Genomic DNA, 26,089 nt, shown 5'->3' with positions numbered 1-26,089 from the left:
CATAATCAGTAAAAAAAAAAATCTTCTAACAAGAATAAACACAATTATTATTGTATTATTAATTTTTTGAAACAAAAAAGCGTTTCCACTCAGATGTGATGGCAGAATGAATACATTCATATTTTTGACATTATTGATACTGCTTTCAATCGTAATGCAATAGAAATGAACACTAGTGTTGTTTTTGGCGGCCTGTTTTAATTTTAGTTTTAGTCTAGTCTTTGTGTCAAGCTGTCATTTTATTTTTTATTAGTTTTAGTCACGTTCATATTCTTTTTAGTCTAGTCAAGTTTCAGTCGACTAAAAGTCTGAGCATTTTAGTCTTATTTTAGTCAGAATTATCCATGACTATTTTCGTCGAGTTTTAGTCGACGAAAACTTGATGACATTTAGTCTAGTTTTAGTCAATGAAAATTGTATTTTAGTGTCTTTTAAGTAATGCAATTCTATTTAACCCAGTCAATATAGTGTACCACTATGGAAAAATAGCAAAAATAGTGAACAGAAAAGTAACACTCGTCTCATTCGTGGAGGTTGAAAAACAAGTTCTTTGTGACATCCAAGATTTATTGGATTAAAATTTAAATGCAAAAGAAAAGGCATGAGAGTTGGCCGTTTTTGTAAATTTTAAGTTTTAATTTAAAATGTTTGTGATTTTAATATAACTACATGGCTAAATATTTTACCACTTGCTTATGAATCTATATAGAAGTAGTGCATTGAATAATACGTTGTTTAAATTGTGCTTAAAAGTGAATTACATCTATTAAAGAGAATATGTGTACAAAGAGCAACAGCAATGCTGACAAAACTTCTTTTTTTTTTTTTTTTTTAAATAAAAGTAGCTGATAACTTCTGGATTTGAAATAAAAATAGTGAGAATGTGTTTGTGGTAAAGCCGTGGCTCAGTTACGCACTGCAAACGCAGCACATGTGAAAGCACTATAGCGCGTGCTGCTCCTGCACCGCATACACACAGCACACGGAGTGTGTGTGAAACAGGCGTCAGACTTAACTTTGTTTGTTGTCGTTCATGCTAACTGTCGTTCACGTCTGCACAGTGCAACCTGATGCAGCCCCTGAAGTGAGCCACGGGAAACAGAAATACTGCAAAATAATAATAATGCCACTAAACGAGACGAAATAACGTCATAAAATTTCGTCTCGTCTCGTTTTGGTCAATGAAAATGAAGAGACATTTTAGCGTAGTTTTTATTTTGTGAAACACATTTAGTCTCGTTTTTATTCGTCAACAATATTGCATTATGTATATAATTATAGTTATCGTCACATGACCAGCATTTACGTTGCGTCTCGTCTCGTTTTCGTCACGTGATAAAGGTTCGTTGACGACGATATTTAGTCATAATTTTCGTTGACGAAAGCAACACTAATTAACACAAAAAACCTGCCTATTGCCCAGTGGTGTAGTGCAGGGTATACGCAGGTATACGGCGTATACACACTTCTTTTTCAGTAGGCATTGCGTAGGCCTACTTCTAAATCCCCTCTGATACGCATCATTTAGTAACGTTAGCTAATCCAATCTCATGTGAATAAAAAACACCCAGTAAAGAGTCACAGTGATGCAGTGATCCCTTGATTCCCCCACCCCCACGCGCGCTATTGGGCTAGGCGGTACCGTCAATCTGACAATGCCCAACACCAGATTAGATCAGAGCACTGTCAATCACTGCCTGATTCGCTGCCTGGAATTTTGGCAATGCTCAATGCAATTTTTAAATATGGCCTTTAGAATATTTAATTAAAGAATTAATTAGAAAGATGAAGCGAACTACACAAACAAAAATTTGTTTTCAGAACAAACGACCTCGCAACAATGCTACATCGGTGCTGTTAGCCAGCAGCTCAGCTAACGATAGCCAAGCGACAGCGCCCACGCCCGCGCCCGCTCCGTTCCCCACCCCAGTCAGAGATGATTCCGACAGTGACAGAGATGCTGCCTTTTCAACTACAACTTCAACTTCGAATGAAGACGTCAACCAAGGTGAGCATTTTTTAATAGTAGGACCTTGTACATTTTGTTAATAGCCTAACATTAGTCAGGGCTCGAAATGACCATTTGCCCACCACTGTGTAAAACAGTGCGTGTCATAGGAGACACAGTCAGTTGGAGTAGCTGCACAATTCTGCATAAGTTGATAATCACGACCGAGTGGTTAGTGGTGTTCATTGATGATCAAAAACAAATATATCGGCGCAATGTAGGATTTCAATCCGTGTTATTTGCTGAAATATTTTTTCAGATACCTCACAACCGCGTATAAACTTCCGCTCGATATTTGAGTCTGAAGCGCAGTAATATCAACGAGCAATGAGTCCTCCAACAGAAATCAATGGGATTTTACAAAACGCCAAATAAAACACGACATAAACTGTATTTCGCTACGCTACTTGTTTTGGAACATCAACGAACACCACTAACCACTCGGTGAGTTGCACCGTTTTGAAAACGAACGTTAAGGGTTGTTTTAAGGACATGTTTGTGCATGCCCGTAGACAGCCACTTTGAAGCGGTCAAAGGCGATTATAAACGAGTCAAAAAGTCGAGACAGGACCCATTGTCAACATTTCTGTGTCCACCACTCTAGTTCATCCAAAACAAACCAGAAAAGAGACTCAAAGTGCTAAATACCGGAATTATCCTTTAAATTCAATTTGAACATTTTACATTTTAATGAATGATTCAATGACTCAATCATAAAAAACGTCACTTGTTTGATTACTAAATGATTCAGTGTTTTTGAACAAATCTCTTGAATTGATAATTCAGTGTCAAATAAATTTTGATTTCGCGTTGTTTGTAAACTCTGGTTGACTCAAAAATATGCCAATTCAGAATTCTTCACATTGCGTGCAACTGACTGTTAAATGTTTAGGGACCCCAGTTATGCCACTGCTGAATGTAAAAGCATGCTATTGTCACAGTTTGTGACACAATTAAACCATTTTGTGACCACTTGTTGGTGGAAGGGGGATTTTCATTAAGAGTGAAAGATGAAGTTGAACACTTAAGATGTTATTTTTTTTAAATGTGTGTCTGGCCCAAGAAAATGCATCCCACACCACAAGAGCACCTGCTTTCAGTATAATATGCATTACTTGAATGCTTTCATCATTTTTACAGCTACCTCTGCTGTTTGAAATTATCATGGCAATGAGCTCGATTTAGTAATGATCATGTTATAGTAATTGTATGTAGATACCAATAATGACTGCCCTTGGTTAGGATACAAAAACAAAAAATTGGGTAAGATTTAAGTTTAGGTAGATTGTTAGTTTTGACAGCTTCTAATACAGTGAACACAGAGAAATATACAATTGTGTGCTTGCATGTGTCAGGCTTCTGGGTGGATGAAGTAGGAGACGAACACGAAGATTATGAATTCCAAGGTTTTAATTCTCAATATTAAGCAAATACAAACAAAAGGGAGCGTGTGCTCAGAACAATGAAAACCTAACATTCAACATTGACCGACAAGTGATGAGTGAACAGAAGGAACTTAAATACACAGACAGATGAACACAAGACAGGTGATGCAGATGATGATGATGACGAACAGGCGGGTAATGAAGGGAGTGAGTTCAGGTGTGGAAACAAGGAGGATTCTGGGAACTGTAGTGCAGACAGGACGATGACAGACGGTGAATGTGACATTACTCCCCCCTCCCGGTAGGCGCGTCCTCGCGCCGTAGAAAGACCAAAGGGGTGGGAGGGTGGGCGCCCTGGAGGCTGACGGGGAAGACAAGGCAAGGGAGACAAGGCAGGAAGCCTCCAGGGCGGAGCAGACTGTGGGTGTGGTCAGGACGGAGACGACCCCTCGGGCGGCCACGGCGGTGAGGACCCTTCGGGTGGCCACGGCGGAGAGGACCCTTCGGGTGGCCAGGGCGGTGATGTCCCCTCAGGCGACCACGGCAGTGAGGACCCTTCAGGTGGCCATGGCGGTCCGGACCCTTCGGGTGGCCAAGGCGGAGAAGACCCTTCAGGTGGCCACGGCGGTGAAGACCCTTCAGGTGGCCATGGCGGAGAAGACCCTTCAGGTGGCCATGGCGGAGAAGACCCTTCAGGTGGCCACGGCGGTGAAGACCCTTCAGGTGGCCATGACGGAGAAGACCCTTCAGGTGGCCATGGCGGAGAAGACCCTTCAGGTGGCCATGGCGGAGAAGACCCTTCAGGTGGCCATGGCGGAGAAGACCCTTCAGGTGGCCACGGCGGTGAAGACCCTTCCGGTGGCCATGGTGGTGAGGACCCCTCAGGTGGCCATGGCCCCTCGAGTGGCCAGGACGGAGCCCTATGGCCCCCCCCCAAAAAATACTTGGGAAAAGTCCCGGGTACCAGAGAGGGTTCGGTGCTGGGCAGCGACGAGGGCTCGGTGCTGGGCAGATCCAGCGACGAGGGCTCGGTGCTGGGCAGATCCAGCGAAGAGGGCCCGGTGCTGGGCAGATCCAGCGAAGAGGGCTCGGTGCTGGGCAGATCCAGCGACGAGGGCTCGGTACTGGGCAGATCCAACGATGAGGGCTTTGTGCTGGGCAGATCCAGCGATGAGGGCTTTGTGCTGGGCAGATCCAGCGATGAGGGCTTTGTGCTGGGCAGATCCAGCGATGAGGACTTTGTGCTGGGCAGATCCAGCGATGAGGGCTTTGTGCTGGGCAGATCCAGCGATGAGGAGGGCTCTGAGCTGGACAGGACCAGCGGCGAAGAAGGCTCTGAGCTGGACAGGACCAGCGGCGAAGAAGGCTCTGAGCTGGGCAGGACCAGCGGCGAAGAAGGCTCTGAGCTGGGCAGGACCAGCGGCGAAGAAGGCTCTGAGCTGGGCAGGACCAGCGGCGAAGAGGGCTCTGAGCTGGGCAGGACCAGCGGCGAAGAAGTCTCTGAGCTGGGCAGGACCAGCGGCGAAGAGGGCTCTGAGCTGGGCGGAACCAGCGGCGAAGAGGGCTCTGAGCTGGGCGGGACCAGCGGCGAAGAGGGCTCTGAGCTGGGCAGGACCAGCGGCGAAGAGGGCTCTGAGCTGGGCAGGACCAGCGGCGAAGAGGGCTCTGAGCTGGGCGAAACCAGCGGCGAAGAGGGCTCTGAGCTGGGCGAAACCAGCGGCGAAGAGGGCTCTGTGCTGGACTGGACCAGCGGCGAAGAGGGCTCTGTGCTGGACGGGACCAGCAGTGAAGAGGGCTCTGAGCTGGACGGGACCAGCTGTGAAGAGGGCTCTGGGCTGGACGGGACCAGCGGTGAAGAGGGCTCTGGGCTGGACGGGACCAGCGGTGAAGAGGGCTCTGGGCTGGACGGGACCAGCGGTGAAGGCTCTGGGCTGGACGGGACCAGCGGTGAAGAGGGCTCTGGGCTGGACGGGACCAGCGGCGAAGGCTCTGGGCTGGACGGGACCAGCGGTGAAGAGGGCTCTGTGCTGGACGGGACCAGCGGCGAAGAGGGCTCTGGCAGGCCGATGAGAGGAGGAAGATCGCTGTCAGTCACAGGCGCGGCGGGCACGACGCTTACTGCCTTGGTCTCGGCAGATCTGGCGTGAAGTGCAGGCTCGGCTGGACTGGCGTGAAGTGCGGGCTCGGCTGGACTGGCGTGAAGTGCAGACGGTGACATGGCGTGCCACGGGAGGAAGCTCTCCAGACAACAGGAGAGTGCCTCTCTCCAGTCCTGACCGGAGAGATCTGGAAGCTCCCTCGGGTCGACCTCCTTGGCCCCAAGCCGGTAACACGCCTTGATCGTCTCGTCATCCAGCGAGCAGGAGGCAGCAAGAGGAACAAACCCCCAGGTGAATTGGAACAGATCGCGGCTATCCCGAGCCAAAGCCGCGATCTGTCCAGCGAGCTCCCAGCTCATCTTTTTGGTCGGTCAATCTGTCAGGCTTCTGGGTGGATGAAGTAGGAGACGAACACGAAGATTATGAATTCCAAGGTTTTAATTCTCAATATTAAGCAAATACAAACAAAAGGGAGCGTGTGCTCAGAACAATGAAAACCTAACATTCAACATTGACCGACAAGTGATGAGTGAACAGAAGGAACTTAAATACACAGACAGATGAACACAAGACAGGTGATGCAGATGATGATGATGACGAACAGGCGGGTAATGAAGGGAGTGAGTTCAGGTGTGGAAACAAGGAGGATTCTGGGAACTGTAGTGCAGACAGGACGATGACAGACGGTGAATGTGACAGCATGTATGTGGGAGAAATGGACACTACACACATACAAATATGAATACAGTAGTTACATTGTGTATGCTTCACAGGGTGCCTGGTCTGTAGCAGTGTGAACTCCATTGGGATTTTCAAGGAGCAAGGTGTATCTCTCTCTAAAGAATGGATGAACTTTGAAATTCAAGCATCTGGCCAGGGAAGTAGAGAGACAAGTCTGTCAGTCTTGAGAAATAAGGTGAGGAAACATGCTTTGTTTAAGGCGCACAATCAAGTTGTGAAGATGAGAGAACAACAGAAAGAAGCAGTCATTGAGAATGCAGTGGAGGCTATGACTTGAGTCCTACATGAAGGAATCCGAAGCTGTGTTTCGAACAGCCTACCATTTGGCCAAAAAGAACAGACCCTTTTCTGACCACGAGAGCCTCATTGAGCTGCAGGAATTGAATGGTATAAAGATGGGCTCAATACTTCGTTCACGTTACAGTGCAACACAAATAATTAAACATGTTGCCAATGAGATGCAGAGCAAAATCATCAGTAGCATAATAGCATCATCGAGTAAGTTAGCTGTCCTAATTGACGAGGCCTCTTCTTTAAGTCACAAAGCTGTCATGACAGTTTCAGTTAAAGCATCAGTCCAAGAAGAAGAAAACCCTGAATTCATATTCCTTGAGCTTGATGAACTGGACAATCAGAGAGCAGATGGCATAGTAGAGGGTTTACTCACTTGTTTAACTAATGCTGGCTTTACAGAATAATGGCTTCTTGAAAACTGGGTAGCATTTGTGACTGATGGCGCCAGCATCATGTTAGGAAAAAAATCATGAGAAGCAACCAGGTTGACCTTGAGATTCCCAAAGCTTTTTGCATGGCACTGTATGAACCATAGACTTGAACTAGCTGTGTCAGATGCAACTGATGAGGTAAACTCGGTCAATCACTTTAAAGCTTTTATGCACAAGCTATATTCTCAGTATAGTATGTCAAACAAAAATGAGCGTGAACTCAAAGATGCAGCAGCTGAAGTAGGCTCACAACTTCTTCGCATTGGCAGAGTCTTGGATGTACGCTGGGTGGCCAGTAGCTTTCGGACTGTTCATGCTGTTTGGACATCACTGGGAGCCCTTGTACAGCACTTGAGAGGAGGTCCAACTCAGAGAAGCAAATGTACAGAGGTTTATTGGACCGTGTTCAAAGTCCTGAATTTATTTGTGACCTTGGGCTCATGTATGACAAACTCCATGAACTAAGTGTCCTGTCACAGGAGTTTCAGGCTCGTTCTATAACTCTCCTCAGAGCAGAGCATCTGCTGAAATGCACAATCAGAGTGATACATTCATTTAAAGAGAGTCCAGGTGAGAAATATTGTGAGGCTTTAAAAGCAAAAGAGAGTGGGGTGTATCGATCTATAGCCTTGAAAAGAAATACAAAGCTCAAGTCTATCAATCCAGGACAGTTCTTACAAAGCCTTGTGAACAATCTTGAGCAATGCTTGTGTTTCGAAAATGAGATCATCAAGGACCTCAGCATCCTTGATTAGAGTAAATGGCCATCAAACCCTGCAAAAAGAAAGAAAGTATACAAGGACCTGGCTGAAGAGCCACCGTGCTGCCTCTTCTGTGCATTCTAGACAATGCAGTGTGAAAACCCCTGCAGAGAGCAAGTGTGTCTGAAAGGAAAGGCTTTTGACAGGTTTAAAAACCTGCACTGACTATAAATTCAAAATCAGTTATTTGTTATTTCATATTTATGAAATTGCGCTACTTAGCCTACCTACTGAAGTTAAGTCCCTTGAGCCAAAAATATAAGCACTTATTTAGAAACCCTGCATGAGAATATCATTGAGAAATTCATGAAAATGTTATAAAATGTATATATTTTTGTTATATATATATTGTTATGTTTTAACATTGTTTTGAATATATTGTTGAATTATTTGAATTATGATGATGATGATTATGATATTTTAATGTTAAAATCTTATATGATATATTCAAGATGAGGTAAGCATGGTGTTTCAGTCAGAGATTAGTATATGTTTACTGGCCCACAGACTATAGGAATTGAGACAACTAAATAATTAAGAATTTTGAGCAGGGCCGTAGCTAGAGTATTCGAGGCCCCCTGAAAAAATATTGATGTGGGCCCCCACCACCCTCCACCAATATCATATGCTGTACAATCAGTGGCGGTTCTACATTGAATTACACCATGGGCGAGACCCCCTTCGTCCCACTACTTTAGTAATCTCTACTTTAGTAATCTCTATTTAAGAAATGTTTGATATTTGGACTGGAAACAAGACAAAAATACTAAGTAAGAAAAGCATTTTTTGCAGTGTAATAACTGAACTTGTAACAGTTTTGTTGCAAAGCACAATATTATGGTGAAATTAGATCTCGTATTTGAGTTAAAACCGAATTATTGTTAAGCAAAGCAAGAATCATAGCAAAAAGGCTAACAAATAAGAGTTATACCCACATATTGCCGCTTCATTCATGACATGGATACCGTAATCATACAGAGAAAACATAGTTGCATACCTTTATCTTTCGCTCATTTCTAAATTGGGCACCTGATGGCTTTGACCTTTCTTGTCCATCTCTTATTTGGCACTCGACATCGACAATCAACAGATTTCCCCTGATCCCCCACCCCCCTATATATAGCCTACTATAACGGAGCTAATATGGCCTACTATAACGGAGATGATATAGCCTACTGTAACGGAGCAGATATAGCCTACTGTAACGGAGCTGATATAGCCTACTGTAACGGAGCTGATATAGCCTACTGTAACATAGCCTACTGTAACGGAGCTAATATAGCCTACTGTAACGGAGCTAATATAGCCTACTGTAACGGAGCTGATATAGCCTACTGTAACGGAGCAGATATAGCCTACTGTAACGGAGCTAATATAGCCTACTATAACGGAGATGATATAGCCTACTGTAACGGAGCTGATATAGCCTACTGTAACGGAGCAGATATAGCCTACTGTAACGGAGCTAATATAGCCTACTGTAATGGAGCTGATATAGCCTACTGTAACGGAGCTGATATAGCCTACTGTAACGGAGCTAATATAGCCTACTGTAATGGAGCGGATATAGCCTACTGTAACGGAGCTAATATAGCCTACTGTAACGGAGATGATATAGCCTACTTTAACGGAGCGGATATAGCCTACTGTAACGGAGCTGATATAGTCTACTGTAACGGAGCTGATATAGCCTACTGTAATGGAGCTAATATAGCCTACTGTAACGGAGATGATATATATAGCCTACTGTGTAACAGAGCGGATATATCCTAATGTAACGGAGCTAATATAGCCTATTGTAACGGAGCTGATATAGCCTACTGTAACGGAGCTAATATAGCCTACTATAACGGAGATGATATAGCCTACTGTAACGGAGCGGATATAGCCTACTGTAACAGAGCTGATATAGCCTACTGTAACGGAGATGATATAGCCTACTGTAACGGAGCTGATATAGCCTACTGTGTAACGGAGCTGATATAGCCTACTGTAACGGAGCTAATATAGCCTACTGTAACGGAGCTGATATAGCCTACTGTGTAACGGAGCAGATATAGCCTACTGTAACAGAGCTGATATAACCTACTGTAACGGAGCTGATATAGCCTACTGTAACGGAGCTGATATAGCCTACTGTAAGGGAGCGGATATAGCCTACTGTAACGGAGCTGATATAGCCTACTGTGTAATGGAGCGGATATAGCCTACTGTAACGGAGCTGATATAGCCAACTGTAACAGAGATGATATAGCCTACTGTAACAGAGCTAATATAGCCTACTATAACGGAGATGATATAGCCTACTGTAACGGAAATGATATAGCCTACTGTAACAGAGCTGATATAGCCTACTGTAACGGAGCTAATATAGCCTACTGTAACGGAGCTAATATAGCCTACTATAACGGAGATGATATAGCCTACTGTAACGGAGCTAATATAGCCTACTATAACGGAGATGATATAGCCTACTGTAATGGAGCTAATATGGCCTACTGTAACGGAGATGATATAGCCTACTGTAACGGAGCTGATATAGCCTACTGTATCGGAGCTAATATAGCCTACTATAATGGAGATGATATAGCCTACTGTAACGGAGATGATATAGCCTACTGTAACGGAGCTAATATAGCCTACTGTAACGGAGCTAATATAGCCTACTGTAACGGGGCTGATATAGCCTACTGTAACGGAGCTAATATAGCCTACTATAATGGAGATGATATAGCCTACTGTAACGGAGATGATATAGCCTACTGTAACAGAGCTGATATAGCCTACTGTAATGGAGCTAATATAGCCTACTATAACGGATCTGATATAGCCTACTGTAACGGAGATGATATAGCCTACTGTAACGGAGCTAATATGGCCTACTGTAACGGAGATGATATAGCCTACTGTAACAGAGCTGATATAGCCTACTATAACGGAGATGATATAGCCTACTGTAACGGAGATGATATAGCCTACTGTAACAGAGCTGATATAGCCTACTGTAACAGAGCTAATATAGCCTACTATAACGGAGCTGATATAGCCTACTGTGACGGAGCTGATATAGCCTACTGTAACGGAGCTGATATAGCCTACTGTGTAAACGGAGCTGATATAGCCTACTGTAACGGAGCGGATATAGCCTACTGTAACGGAGCTGATATAGCCTACTGTAACAGAGCTGATATAGCCTACTGTACCTGAGCTTCCAACATTGTAAACTCCGAACCCGTGCATGAGATAGCCTATTCAAAGCAATGCAATTTCTTCATACGTTTGTGATATAATGAAATTTTAATTTTAATTACATTGGTCATGTTTGTGCTTTTTTATTAGGCCTATTTATTATGTGCAATATTTTAATTAATATTCAGAAACGGGTAAAATTACTTTTTGTAATTTTTTTAAAAAAAATGTAAAAACTACCTTTTGTTTTTCTGATTAACTTTTATTAGCCTGCAAACCAAAATATAATGGGCCTAGGCTAGGCTACTTGATTATATTATTATTATTATTATTATTAAATTGGATGGGCTATCTCTGCTATTCTGAATTAACAGGATAGTTTTTTTTTAGTTTTTTTTCTGCAGAACAAATTATATAAAACGAATAGCATACGAATAATAATAATTTTCATAAACTTAATATTAAGTAAACTTAAAAAAGGTTGAATTTCCGTTGTTGAAACAACAATTCTTCTAATGTTTATTTGATGCTATAAATTAACTAGAAGGATAATTGTGAGATATAATTGTGTATGTGTCCGTGCACTATAACTGACCGGCACCTAAACTACTTCAGGATGAATTCAGAGCAAATGGATCACATTCTTTCCCTGATTGGAGGCCAACTAACAAGGCAAACAACAAACTACAGGCAGTCCATTGAACCCAAGCAGCGACTTGCTCTTCTCTTATTTATGTGTGCTTACTGTGTGCAAATTGTAAATAAATGCTTACATTTAATCAATTTGTTGTTTCTTGGAGAAAGATTTTTCATTTACATTGTTGAACTATCTAAAAGATAATTCATTAATGTGTGTAATAACAAACAGCACAGTTTCTCGAAAATTCAACAAAATCATACAGACCATAGCTGTGCCTACTAAATGTGTGCTATAATACACTTAAAAAAACACTTTTAAATTACTCACCATTGGCACTTCATCCCAAGCCTTTTCCTTTGACTGTGAGTCTTTATAAAGCATATTTCGTGGTTCATAAATAACTAAACGTTTCTCAACCTCCACAATGAGATGAGTGTCGTCCATAATTATATTTTCAGGTGTACTCGACCACGCCGTCTGTGACACCACGTGCTTTTGTTTATGATTGTCAGCATGGTATCAGCACGAAATTCTTATGCCAATATATATATATATATATATATATATATATATATATATATATATATATATATATATATATATATATATATATGTATATTAGGGCTGGGAAAAGATTAATCACGATTAATCGCATCCAAAATAAAAGTTTGTGTCTACATGATATATGTGTGTGTGCTGTGTATAATTATTTTGTATATATAAATACACACACTTGCATGTATTTATTTTAAAAAAAATTATTTAGATTTAAAATATTTAAATTTATATATAATATAAATTATATATAAATATATACAGTATAATATATGCAAATATTTCTTAAATATATACATGCATATGTGTGTGTATTTATATATACAAAATAATTATACACAGCACACACACATATCATGTAGACACAAACTTTTATTTTGGATATACTGTATATATATATATATATATATATATATATATATATATATATATATATACTCTTTGTTATATTGCAGCCATTTGCTAAAATCATTTAAGTTCATTTTTTTCCTCATTATTGTACACACAGCACCCCATATTGACAGAAAAACACAGAATTGTTGACATTTTTGCACATTTATTAAAAAAGAAAAACTGAAATATCACATGGTCCTAAGTATTCAGACCCTTTGCTCAGTATTTAGTAGAAGCACCCTTTTGATCTAATACAGCCATGGGTCTTTTTGGGAAAGATGCAACAAGTTTTTCACACCTGGATTTGGGTATCCTCTGTCATTCCTCCTTGCAGAGCCTCTCCAGTTCTGTCAGGTTGGATGGTAAAGGTTGGTGGACAGCCATTTTCAGGTCTGTCCAGAGATGCTCAATTGGGTTTAAGTCAGGGCTCTGGCTGGGCCATTCAAGAACAGTCACGGAGTTGTTGTGAAGTCACTCCTTCGTTATTTTAGCTGTGTGCTTAGGGTCATTGTCTTGTTGGAAGGTGAACCTTCGGCCCTGTCTGAGGTCCAGAGCACTCTGGAGAAGGTTTTCGTCCAGGATATCCCTGTACTTGGCCGCATTCATCTTTCCCTCGATTGCAACCAGTCGTCCTGTCCCTGCAGCTGAAAAACACCCCCACAGCATGATGCTGCCACCACCATGCTTCACTGCTGAGACTGTATTGGACAGGTTATGAGCAGTGCCTGGTTTTCTCCACACATACCGCTTAGAATTAAGGCCAAAAAGTTCTATCTTGGTCTCATCAGACCAGAGAATCTTATTTATTACCATCTTGGAGTTCTTCATGCGGGCTTTCATGTGTCTTGCACTGAGGAGAGGCTTCCGTCGGGCCACTCTGCCATAAAGGCCCGACTGGTGGATTGCTGCAGTGATGGTTGACTTACTACAACTTTCTCCCATCTCCCGACTGCATCTCTGGAGCTCAGCCACAGTGATCTTTGGCTCATGATTCTCAGTTGCACCCTCAAACGCAAGCCTCGATTGATACTGTTATAATATATTGGCGAAACAGATTTGCCAAACCAAACGCTCCAGTGCATTATTTGTGCTTATTTGTTTTCGAGCTCTGGAGAACGCATGAGTTCCCTTTCAAGGGAACTCCCGTTGCGTCGAGAATGACGCTATGGGGAACGCTTTGCGTGATGACGTCTTGAAGCACATGTAAAATCAGTCCAATGGTGTAGCGGGACGTCAGAGGCGGGTGACGTCACGTACCAGGAAGCTATAAAAGCCGGCCCGAAACAGAAAACGAAAGCTTTCTGAGTCTTCAGTCGCGCTCTGTGTTGAAATCTGTCCTTGTTATTTGGTGTTGTCTGTCTATATATATATATATTTATTCAGATATGGCGAGCAAGCAGCAGTATCGAGTGTGTGTCCATCCCTGCCCGCGTTATTTAACGGGAGGTGACACACACACTCTTTGTGTTGTTTGTTTGGGAGAGGAGCATGCCCAGTCAGCACTCGAGGGTGGTGACTGTGTGCATTGCTGTGCGCTTCCATTGCGGACGCTCCGATCCCGGTTGGCTCGGTTCAATCCCGACCACGTTCCCCAGGGCTCGGGTCCCGCCGCGGCTGAGGCTCGGCGGCGATCTCAGACCTGGGGTTCGCAAATGGATCTGTCAGTGGATGTTGAGACGGGCTCTGCCTTATCTCAGCCTCTTACTGACAGATCCAGTGCCTCTCATCAGGGTGTGGAAGCACGCGCTGCGGTTTCTTCCCCCCCGATAGAGGCACCAATACTACAACTATCCAGCTCTGAGGAGTTGGATGTTGTAAGTATTGAAGCTGAGTCTGAGGATTCGCCACCTCAGTCTCATGCATTTGAAGAGCTGCTTGATGTAGTTACTAGAGCAGTTGACAGACTTTCTATTGAGTGGCCAGAGGATAGGCAGGACGTTCGTTCGAAAAGCAAACTCGACGAACGCTTCCTGCCATCTCGTGCACAGCCTCAGCGCAGGAGTCTTCCGTTTTTCCCCGATCTCCACACCGAGGTGTCGAGATCGTGGGGAAAACCAATGTCATACAGAGTATACACACCACAAACATCCCATTACTCTTCCATCTATAAATATAAAGAGCATGGTTATGGGGAGATGCCGAAGGTGGAGGAGACGTTGGCGAACTATCTCTCTCCAGCAACGGCATCTTCCTTGAAGACTCCTACACTCCCCACTAAACCAGTAAAGTTTACATCTTCCCTGATTCATAAATCATATGCAGCCGCTGGTCAAGCTGCAGCGTGTCTGCATACGATGTCCCTTATGCAGGCTTATCAGGCAGAATTACTGGGTGATTTAGAGGAGGGCGGGGGTATTGGTCCTGACACAGTAGCTGAACTGCGTAGAGCCACAGATTTGTCTCTCAGGGCCACCAAGGAGACCGCTAAATCAGTCGGGCGGTCTATGGCAGCCCTGGTGGCCACTGAGAGGCATCTGTGGCTCAATCTGAGTGACATCAAAGATAGAGAAAAACATGTTCTTTTAGATGCGCCGGTTTCTACTGTTGGGCTATTTGGAGATGCAGTGAACAGTGCGGTAGCTAAATCGCAAGAAGCTTCAAAACAGGCTGCTGCACTCCAGAAACTTCTCCCCCGCCGTTCTTTCATTGAGGCTGCTGAGCGGGAGCAGCCTCACTCCTCTAAAAAGAGCGCTGATCATCGTGCCACTCAAAAGCAGAGTGTGTCCTCCCGTGCTCCCCCACAAAAATCTCGGGGACACGGAGGGCGCGCTCAAACCCAGCAGTCTTCGAGGGGTAGAGCGGATCTGCGGACCGTTATTACTGCCAAGAAGGCTGCTGGGAAGAAATCCTGACGTCCGAGGGCTCAGGACTAATGAGGGTAGTCCCCCCCGAAGCAGAGCGGTTAACACCTCTTTTTACGGTGCCCGTCTCTCTTCGGTACCCTCAGGGGACCGTTCTGCCAACCCTGCCGCCTCAGGTGTTACAGGGCGCAGCGGTCTCCGGCGAGCACATATCTCAAGGACCACCCGGAAACGTAGTGGCCTCGGGATGCCCGCCCCCTCCGAGGAGGGTGTTAGAGCAGTCTGTTCGGTCGTTCCCTGCCGGTGCGCCGTTACAGGGCGACGAATTGACTACTCGACAACAACAAAATCCAGAAACCAGTCTCGAGAGGCTGGTACCTCTAGTAGAATCTTTGACAGCGTGGAAGCTACTGTCAAATGTTTCTCGTTGGGTCCTGCAGACCGTAGAAAAAGGGTATCAGATACAATTCAAGAAACGCCCACCTCGGTTTATGGGGGTCCTGCCCACAGTGGTGGGCCCCGAGCAGGTTCTGGTTATGGAACAGGAAGTAAACACTCTGTTAGAGAAAGGGGCCATAGAATATGTACCTCCCTCCGACAGGGAAGCCGGGTTTTACAGCCGGTACTTCATAGTTCCAAAGAAGGACGGGGGATTGCGTCCCATTTTAGATCTTCGAGTTCTGAACGAGTCAGTCATGCAGCTCAAGTTCAAAATGTTAACATTGAGACAGATCGTGCCACAGATCAGGTCCGAGGACTGGTTTGTCACGATAGACCTCAAGGACGCATATTTCCATATTTCCATCCGTCCGTGTCATTGGAAGTTCCTGAGGTTTGCTTTCGGGGGCAAAGCATACCAATATCGGGTTCTTCCATTCGGCCTAGCTTTATCACCCCGCACTTTCACCAAATGCATGGATGCAGCTCTGGCGCCGCTGCGCCTCCAGGGTATTCGCATCATGAACTACATCGACGATTGGTTGATTTTAGCTCATTCGCATCAGTTGGCGGTTCAACATCGAGATGTTGTTCTCGCCCACATGAAAGAGTTGGGGTTACGGCTGAACGCCAAGAAGAGTGTGCTTTCTCCACTCCAGAGGACCACTTTTTTAGGCGTGGTTTGGGACTCAGTGTCGATGCAGGCGCGCCTGTCACCGCCACGTATAGAGTCCATCCTTGCAGCTGTGAAAGGTGTAAAGCTAGGCCAGCTACTCACTGTCAAACAGTTCCAGAGACTGTTGGGTCTCATGGCAGCAGCTTCCAACGTGATACCTTTTGGACTACTGCACATGAGGCCCCTGCAGTGGTGGCTCAGGACCAGGGGGTTTTCCCCGAGGGGCAACCCATTTCGCACAATCAGGGTCACGCGGCGATGCTTACGTGCCCTGGTTATGTGGAAGAAACCTTGGTTCCTGTCCCAGGGCCCAGTGTTGGGAGCTCCTTGTCGTCGCAAACTGCTAACGACGGATGCTTCCCTCACGGGTTGGGGAGCGATCCTGGAGGGTCGCTCATCTCAAGGTCTGTGGGAAGACCATCATCGTTCCTGGCATATCAATCGCCTAGAGATGTTAGCTGTCTTCCGGGCTCTGAGGAGCTTTATCACAGATCTCAGGGGACACCATGTGTTAGTACACACGGACAACACGTCGGTAGTCGCCTATATCAACCACCAAGGGGGTTTGCGCTCGCGCCCGTTATCCAACTTGGCACGCCATATCCTCTTGTGGTCCCAGGGGAAGTTACTGTCACTCAGGGCAGCTTACATCCCCGGGGTCCAGAATATAGGAGCAGACACTCTGTCGAGGCAGGGGCCGAGGCCCGGGGAATGGAGGCTCCACCCCGAGGTGGTGGAGCTGATATGGAGGGAGTTCGGCCAAGCACAAGTGGATCTGTTTGCGTCTCGAGAGACGTCTCACTGTCCACTTTGGTTCTCCCTCACGCATCCAGCTCCTCTGGGACTGGATGCTATGGTTCAGACGTGGCCGAGGCTACGTCTGTACGCCTTTCCCCCAGTTGCTCTGCTCCCGGGAGTTCTGGAGAGAGTTCGCAGGGACCGGGTTTGCCTGCTTCTTATAGCCCCGCGCTGGCCGGGCAGAGTATGGTTTCCCGATCTGGTCTCCCTCCTCGACGGGCATCCTCTGGAGTTACCCGTCAGGAGAGACCTTCTGTCCCAGGCAGGGGGCTCAATATTTCACCCCCGCCCAGAACTGTGGAACCTGTGGGCTTGGCCTCTGAGGGGGCCCAGCTCATAGAGTCAGGTCTCTCAACTGAGGTTGTTGAGACCATTCTACAGTCCAGAGCTCCCTCCACGAGGAAACTTTATGCCCTGAAGTGGAGAGTCTTCACTTCTTGGTGTAGTGACCGTCGGTTGGACCCAGTTAACTGCCCAATTGGTACAGTGCTGGAGTTCCTGCAGGACCGGTTCACTGCAGGTCTGACCCCGTCCACTTTAAAGGTTTATGTGGCGGCCTTAGGTGCTTACCACATTCCTTTGGGTGGAATGTCTGTGGGGAAAGACCCTTTGATATCTCGTTTCCTTCGTGGCACTTGGAGGCTGAGGCCTGCAGTTCGCTCTAGGGTGCCACCATGGGACTTGTCCATTGCATTACAAGGCTTGTCCCTGGCCCCCTTTGAGCCTATTGAGGAGGTTCCTGAGAAGTTTTTAACGCTGAAAGCTCTTTTCCTTCTTGCTATTTCCTCTCTCAAGAGAATTGGGGATCTCCAAGCGTTGTCGGTTGCTCCGTCATGCTTGGAGTTTGCTCCGGGTATGATCAAAGCATTTCTTCATCCGAGACCGGGCTATATCCCCAAGGTCCCCACTAATGTGGTCAGACCTATTGTTCTGCAGGCCTTCTGTCCTCCTCCCTTTCAAAATGCGGACCAGGAGGCTAATAATTTGCTTTGCCCTGTGCGGGCGTTAGACGCATATGTCCACAGAGCTGCCCTGTGGCGAAAAAGTGATCAATTATTTGTGTGCTTTGGGTCCCCTAACAAAGGAGGTCCAGTATCTAAGCAGAGGATGAGCAAGTGGGTGGTCGAGGCTATCTCACTTGCTTATGAGGCGGCTGGGCAGCCTTCTCCTTTGGCTGTCCGGTCGCACTCTACAAGGAGTATGGCGGCCTCTAAGGCCCTTATTTCAGGAGTTTCTCTACAGGATGTCTGTGATGCGGCAGGCTGGTCCTCACCGCACACTTTCGTCAGGTTTTACTCTTTGGATCTAGACTCTGCTCCAGGGTCTCATGTTTTGTCATCCTAGTGCTGCTCTATTAGATTACACACAGGACAGACATTTGTAGCTATGGAGGCGTTGGTATAGACGTTCCCCATAGCGTCATTCTCGACGCAACGGGAGTTCCCTTGAAAGGGAACGCCTCGGTTACGACTGTAACCTCGGTTCCCTGAAGAGGGAACGAGCGTTGCGTCGCCTTGCCATATCTCCTTCATGCCTGTCAGCTCGACTTCAGACTTTTACGAAGCTTTCGTTTTCTGTTTCGGGCCGGCTTTTATAGCTTCCTGGTACGTGACGTCACCCGCCTCTGACGTCCCGCTACACCATTGGACTGATTTTACATGTGCTTCAAGACGTCATCACGCAAAGCGTTCCCCATAGCGTCATTCTCGACGCAACGCTCGTTCCCTCTTCAGGGAACCGAGGTTACAGTCGTAACCGAGGCGTTTTTATTTCAGTGCCGAATTATGCAGGCTCGCGAAAACTCTCATTAACAAAGTGTAAGTTAGTAGACACGATGTAAGAGATGTGACGGCTACGTATAAATGCTGGATTCACTCTGCACAGGACCGAATATGACATGTTAAAATAGTAAGGCATTTAAACAATGTAAAGGCAGACTAACTGAAAAATATTCATTGCAAAATATATATGTTTTTAATTATATGCCAATTATTGGTAAAACTGTCATCTGATTGTGTAATTGATCAATCTAGCAGTCATCCTAGATCTGTCATTTATCATGTTCATAACATATAGGCTAGTCATTTGCCAATAATCATTGCTGAAAAATAATGTTTCTTCTATTTCTCTCTTTTCCCTGTGTCAACAGGAGCTAACTACAGCCCAAAGGCTCTTTTAAGAGCCTCAGCACTGAGCATCTTTGGCTTTGTAAGTATGTTTTGACTAACTATCAGATGCATTATGTGATTAACATATTGTAATGCAGAACTTGCAGCATAACTTTTTTTAGGAGCACTTGTGTGAATCAAGAAACATTTCTGATTATTTTCAGTTGTACACTTCTTTTTCAGGATTCTTTGAATAGAAAGTTCAAAAGAACAGCATTTATCTGAAATAGAAAGCACTACTGTTCAGTTAGTATTTTTTTTGGTTGTTGAATGAAATTAATACTTTAATTCGGCAAGGATGCATTAAATTGACCTAATGTTACAAAAGCTTTCTATTTCAGATTTAAGTTTGAAGGGTCATAAAGTTACTCAGTGTACCTTTAACGTAATTGTACATTCAGGCAATTAATATTGCATATCCCTAACAAGGCCAATAAAGCTATACTATTTAAACTAACTCGACTGGTAATAACTGCTGTTGCACAAGTTGATTCCTCGTCTGTCTATGAAGAAATTTAGATTAAATAAACTCATGACCATTTCTCACACATTTTCTCTGTTTTTTTTTTTTTCAGATCAGCCATCAGTGGTTTACCGTATGGAGGCCAGTCAAGACCAACTGGGATGCTTTTTCATGCTTCATGCTTTTTTTGCGTATTTTCATGATCCCTGCTTTGATTTGTTATGAATTCAGTTCTCTTTTTGCACCCTCCTTTTGATTCTAAACTGAACTCAAATGCCACTGCGAATTGGGTAAGAGACAAACATAAATTACTTAATTGGGGAAATTGAGAGATGAAACCATGCTGATGACCTCTGTCTGTGGTGAAGTAGTGATTTTGACGTGTAATTAAACTCGAGGTTCTGTGGGGTGCGGACTGAATCGATTCCATTCCTAGAGCTTCCGGACAAATCTTTGGGGTGCGGACTGATGGGGCAGTGAACCCAAGGTTACCCCGTGAGTCAGTCCTAGAGCTTCTCATGGACGATTTTAGAGAATCGTTTTTTTTTTTTTTGTTTTTTTTTTTGGATACGTTGATTTCTTAGGCGTGCCGCAAGAACACCACAGACACAGTGTAATCACCATGGGAAAATCTCAGAGTAAAACTGGGACTTGTGAAAACTATGATACACCGGTGTATTGCCAGATGAGAAGTTTATCTATGTATTATCTTTTTACTCTTTTAATTCATTTTACAACTGTACTGTACATCTTTTTAAATAGTTTTTATAACTGTTTTAAAGTGCCCCTATTATGCTATTTACTACAACACTTACCTACAACAGGTTTACGTGCATCAAAGGTAAAAAAACAAACAAAAAAAAAACTGTTGAATTTTCTCATAATATACATTTGCACATCACCACATTTTTTCAAAGATTCTTAAACGGCTCGTCAGATGAATCAATCTCTCTAAATCACTTCTTTCCACATGCTACTGGCCAGACAGCTCAGTCTGTTGTGATTGGTTTACTGCGTACAGCGCACGTCTTAAACAAAAACACCCATTGCCATAACAGCATCAGCTGTCCTGAGGCTTCCTACACCGTAAACTAAACACAGTAATGAACAATGACGTCGATTTTACCATATCAATCCGAACGCGAGTCCAATAATGAAACACTGGAAGAACTAGTTATTCAACCCGAACCTCCATCACAAGGACGACTCAAGCAGGACGTTTCTCAGTGATACACTGCATTAATGGACACAGTTATAGATAATCGTGGCCCACAAACTGATTAGCATAGGTAAGACAGTGATAATGTGAGTTAGCCAGTTAGCAGGAGACCTATGCAATATAAAACTCAAAACTAAGTATTTTGAACTCCATCTTCCAAGAGCAAGCAGTTTGCGAATCCTGCATTGAACTCCGAGATTTGAGAAGCTGTCGTCAGTGAAATAAAGGGAACACAGCAAAAGTTTAGGATTCTACTGCTATGATATCATGGTAAAGATGAACTTTAACCACTGATTCTTCACATGCTCATCCTTGGGCAGTGAAAATAAAACTGGCTTTACCTTCACATTGTAGAGCACACCATCTTCTCAACATGATGCTATCCAGCATCCACAGGGATCAGCTGTAGTGTTTGAAGGGTTTCAAGTTTTCCCTGGTGTCGGCGATATGCTAATGTTTCGTCTTGACGTCACAACTAAATGGCTTATGACTCGTTTTAAAAATGATTAGGCCTCAGAGGCCTTGTTTACACTGCAGACCTTGATGCCCAATTCTGATTTGTTGGCTATATTCGATTTTTTTTTGACCGTCCGTTTACACGTTCTTTCAATTGTGACTCATATCCGATTCATGTGTTTACAATTGCCATACTATCTGAAACATTGCGCATGCTCAAAGGGTTAAATTATCTTACACAGATGGACAAACATGAAATATGCTTGATGCTAGCTCTGCGATGTATGCAAAGTTCGCCAAACATCACCATGATTATGAGGCGGAGGAGGATGAAAAGTGCCATCATTGCAGCCTGTGCATATGCTTCAGTTATTGTGTGTGAGAGAGATCTCAGGACTGGTGGGAGCATATTGTGGTGAGCTTTAACGAGAAGCAGTGGGTCCGAAATTTTAGGATGAGCAAGCCAACATGTTGTGTCAATGTTTGTCCACATTCCTCTCCTACGACGACACAACGTTTCGACAGGCCATCCGTCCCTTTGCGGATGCGCATCGGGGTTGCTCTTGTCGGAGAATTAGGAGAAGTAACCTAATGCCTCAGAAAATCCGATCAGCCTGTTTACATGACAGTCGCATTGGCACATATCCGATTTATATCTTATTTATTTCCACATATGAATGAGGCCTGAAACCGATCTCGAAATATCTGAATGCATGTGTGTGTTTTTTTTCCTGTTTACACTGTCATAGAACACATCCGATTTGTGTCACATGAGCAAAAAATCAGAATTGGGTTACATTTCACTTGTAAATGAGGCCTTAGAGCTGTTACACTCTACGTGAAAGGTCATTTTCAAAAATCCATAATAGGGGCACTTTAATTTTCCTTGCTTTTATTTTGTGATTATTTTAATTCCTTACTGTGTAAAGCACTTTTAATTGCCAAAGTGTATCACGTGCTATATAAATAAAACTGCCTTGCCTAATGTTGCATCACAATAAATAAATAAAATGGATGTAATTGATTGTGAGAGTGAATAAAGAATATGCTGATGTACATGGACTCAAGTCGCTTTTTTGGAATTTATTAAATTCAATAGCATTCATGTAAAATATAAATAATAAAATAGTGTAAAATGGGCATAATACTGTAAAATGAAATTGCGGTAAGGGCATCTTACTGTAAAATGAAATTGTGGTAAGGGCATCTTACTGTAAAGTTAAATTGCAGTAAGGGCATCATACCGTAAAACACATTTACAGCAAGCTACTGTAAAGGGGAACTTACGGTAACTTACTGGCAATAGTGCTGCCAGTAAGTTACCGCAAAAATACGATAAAATGTCTAACAGTGCAGCCACAGACTTCAATATGGCAATAATGGCAAAAAAGTGCTAGCTCGCCATCAACCAGAATCTAGTCACAATGCTGCCGTTCGTGCTCTACAGTATACATGCTCCCTGCCTGGTTTTCATAGATTAAAATAGCTTTTAAAATACGCAAACTGGCAATATTAAAGCGGTTTAAAACGTCTCCCCTTAAAACACTATTGGTCTCGACCATTTAAAAAGCTAAAGGAATATGACTTGGCCTAAAAAAAAAATTCAGTCAGAATAATTGTTTTCACTTTAATCCCTGTGCTCCTGCTCTGCTCCTGCTCTAATCTGTTAACATGGGCACCGAAAAAAAAATATGTGCTGCTTACGCTCTGCTAACGCTTGCAGTGTGAAACCGGCGTCAGAGTTTGAATGAAGGGAAGAGGCGATGAAGCAATATGAAGTAGATGGGCTTTTTTAATAACAATAGAAATAAAACTAAACACAAACAAAAACTACCACAAGGGGGAAAACAAGACAGAGGTTTGCGACACGAGGCTAACGAGAACACTCATAAGCTGCATGTTCACGTAACATATGATAAGAAAGCACGCAGCCGATGAAAAACAAGCTGTGTGCAACAGAGCACAAGGCAAAACATAACATGAAAGCATGTGGCCGATGTAAAGACGCTCACGAATTCCGACACAAAACATAAACCAAAATAGACCGAAGTGCTGGGATCTGAACACCACGTCTCGCACACAAGAAAACTCACATAGACAGAAGAGCGCATGGCTCGACCAGTGCTCGAAACCGTGCGCACACACAAAGACAAGACAATTCTCAAACTAAAGTTTAGCAAGCAAAAGCATAATAATAAGAAGAATACTATTAGCCTAATAATGCCACTTACTATTGATAAAAAAAAATCAAGAAAATGAAATTGAACTGGATATTGTGTATCAGATGTATGTAAAAGGTGATTTCTCCCTATAAAGAGCACACCAAATGAAAGCATGGACTCGTGTTATAGATATTCTGTGCAAGGAGATTGTGTAGCATGCAACTACCACAGGAATACACAACAATAGCCGCTTTTCCACCATCGGCCAAACTGTTCTTGTGCTTAATTGTTCCATTCCGTGCCAATCCGGCCCAGCCGGTATGGATATGGTTTCATTTCCATGTGGGATTGATACCAGCACTCTTTGGAATGTATTTAAATGTGTCAGTCATTGCCTTTATAAGACATGAGTTAACAGACGTATGAGATACAAATTAAGTCACTGCGTTACAGAGGATGATTGGATATTTCTGTTAGTAACTTGTGTTTACTTAACTCAAATAGCGCACTTGACCAGCTACAGAGAGCCAGACAACAGACAAGTGACCAATCCTGAGTGCTGATGCCACAACATGCATGGTTAGCCAACGGTGCTGAGACTTCCGAGCCGAGAATGGTTATTAATCGTGCCGTGCCGAACCAAGCTGTAGTGGAAATATAACATTAACCATTCCTTACCACTCTTAGATCCGTTTGGTCTGACAGTGGAAAAGCGGCTAATGTTTTCCAACCCTATTCCCAGAGGATTGCCAGAACTGCACATTTAGCATGTTTGCCTATTCAGACACACCTGATTCAATTCAGCTTATTAGTAGATACTCCAAGACCCGAAATGAATGGGTCAATTAAGAAAGAAATCCAGCTTGTACTGTTGTTGTGTCTTCAGAAACAGGGTTGTGAAACAGTGTAAAGCTGATGTTAATTCTGATCTGAAATTATTTTCAGATCAATTTAATTCCAAGATGTCTGACACAATGAATCTTGAGCTAATTGGTGGACGAGGAGGTAATGAATTCTCATTTACTGGTCAGAACAACGGTGCCAGTTTAGAGAAGATTGGAGTCTGGGTGGGAGGATCACAGGTGAAGGCTGTCAGAGTCTGGCTTTCAGACGGGAGAGTTGAAACATTTGGAGTAGGTTCTGGACCGTATCAAGAGTACAAATTCACACCTGGTGAGTGTTTCACCTCACTGTCCCTGTGGGAGAACAGAGCAGGAACACGTCTTGGAGCCATCAAATTCAATACCAGTCTGGGGAGAGAATTCTTCGCAAAGGTGACAAGCCGGAGTTTAAAAACAGAGTATCCCATTGATGTCGGGTCTGGATATTGTTTGGGAGTTGTAGGAAGAGGTGGTTCTAACATTGACTGCATGGGATTCATGTTTCTCAAAGCAGTTGAATCAACAGTTCTCACCGATGTCCACTATCCCACTCTCCACCAACTGATACCAAAGGTGACAGTAGAAGAAATCAAATCCCTCAGTTTCAGGAACAACTCCTCCGCCACTCAAAAACAAAAAGTTGAAAGCTCAAAGAAAATAACTAACACATCTTCATGGTCTGTGAGTGCAAGTTTATCTGCAACATTTAGTATGGAAGTGAAGGCTGGGATTCCAGGGGTTGCTGAAGTTACTGCAGGATACAGTGTCACCATTGGACTTGAAAGCACTTACGGTCAGGAGAACACAGATGAGAGAACCGAAACTCTGTCTACAGATGTAGATGTGCCACCAGGGAAGAAGATGGATGTTTCAGTCACTATTGGCAGAGCCACTTTTGACCTGCCTTACACTGGCACAGTGAAGATGACCTGCAAGAACGGCAGTGTGTTTACGTATGGAACCAAGGGCACATACAAAGGCGTCACTTACACTGATATCAAAGTGGAGACCAAGGAATCTCCTCTGTAATGTCAAGACAGATTGCACATGTAATGCACAACTCCTTTGATTACTTCTAAATGTGTCGATCATGTATCAGTTGCTTTACATTCAGGCCTCATTGTATTTTGTGGGCTGGTGTTTGGGTGTTCAGGGGAAATATATATATTCAATATATGTTGTTTTCAAATAACCTTATAATACCAATACACAAATATTCATATACAGTAGATTCATACTTTGTGTAATCACTTTAAAATTATCTCTAGAAACTGATTCTGTAATAATGTGTTCAAAATTATATTTCATAAAGCAAGCATTGTTCCCTCTTCTTATTTTCTATTTTCATTACTTTTCTCTATTGGGTGAAAATTTCGGCCACATGAGAAACGGTCTTTATACCAGACCTGAAAAGGGACAAAAAGTGGTTAAATCATATAGTTGTAACTTGTAACTTTAATGTGCTATTTCTATTTGATTTGACCCTTAAAGTAACTTAGTTATATTAAACCACATTTTTGAAAACAAGTAA

General features: G+C 43.7%; 1 protein-coding gene across 2 annotated transcripts in view; it reads left to right on the top strand.

Moving 5' to 3' along the window:
- LOC311079154 (uncharacterized protein) overlaps nucleotides 1–25,888 on the top strand; it is a 39,579-nt gene extending 13,691 nt beyond the window's left edge. Inside the window, exons 4-5 of one of the 2 annotated variants that reach the window (XM_084108357.1) lie at nucleotides 19,359–19,417; nucleotides 19,953–22,563. In XM_084108357.1, the coding sequence (XP_083964483.1) occupies nucleotides 19,359–19,417; nucleotides 19,953–20,096 (203 nt within the window). In that variant the 3' untranslated portion in view covers nucleotides 20,097–22,563. Of the gene's footprint in view, nucleotides 1–19,358; nucleotides 19,418–19,952; nucleotides 22,564–24,622 lie in introns of those variants that run through there. The other variant, XM_084108356.1, reaches the window with a different exon arrangement.
- The last annotated feature ends 201 nt before the right edge of the window (nucleotides 25,889–26,089 follow it).

This window comes from Abramis brama, assembly GCF_963993115.1.
Source record: "Abramis brama genome assembly, chromosome: 3".
Taxonomy (NCBI): domain Eukaryota; kingdom Metazoa; phylum Chordata; class Actinopteri; order Cypriniformes; family Leuciscidae; genus Abramis; species Abramis brama.
This window is presented reverse-complemented; position numbering and strand designations above follow the sequence as displayed.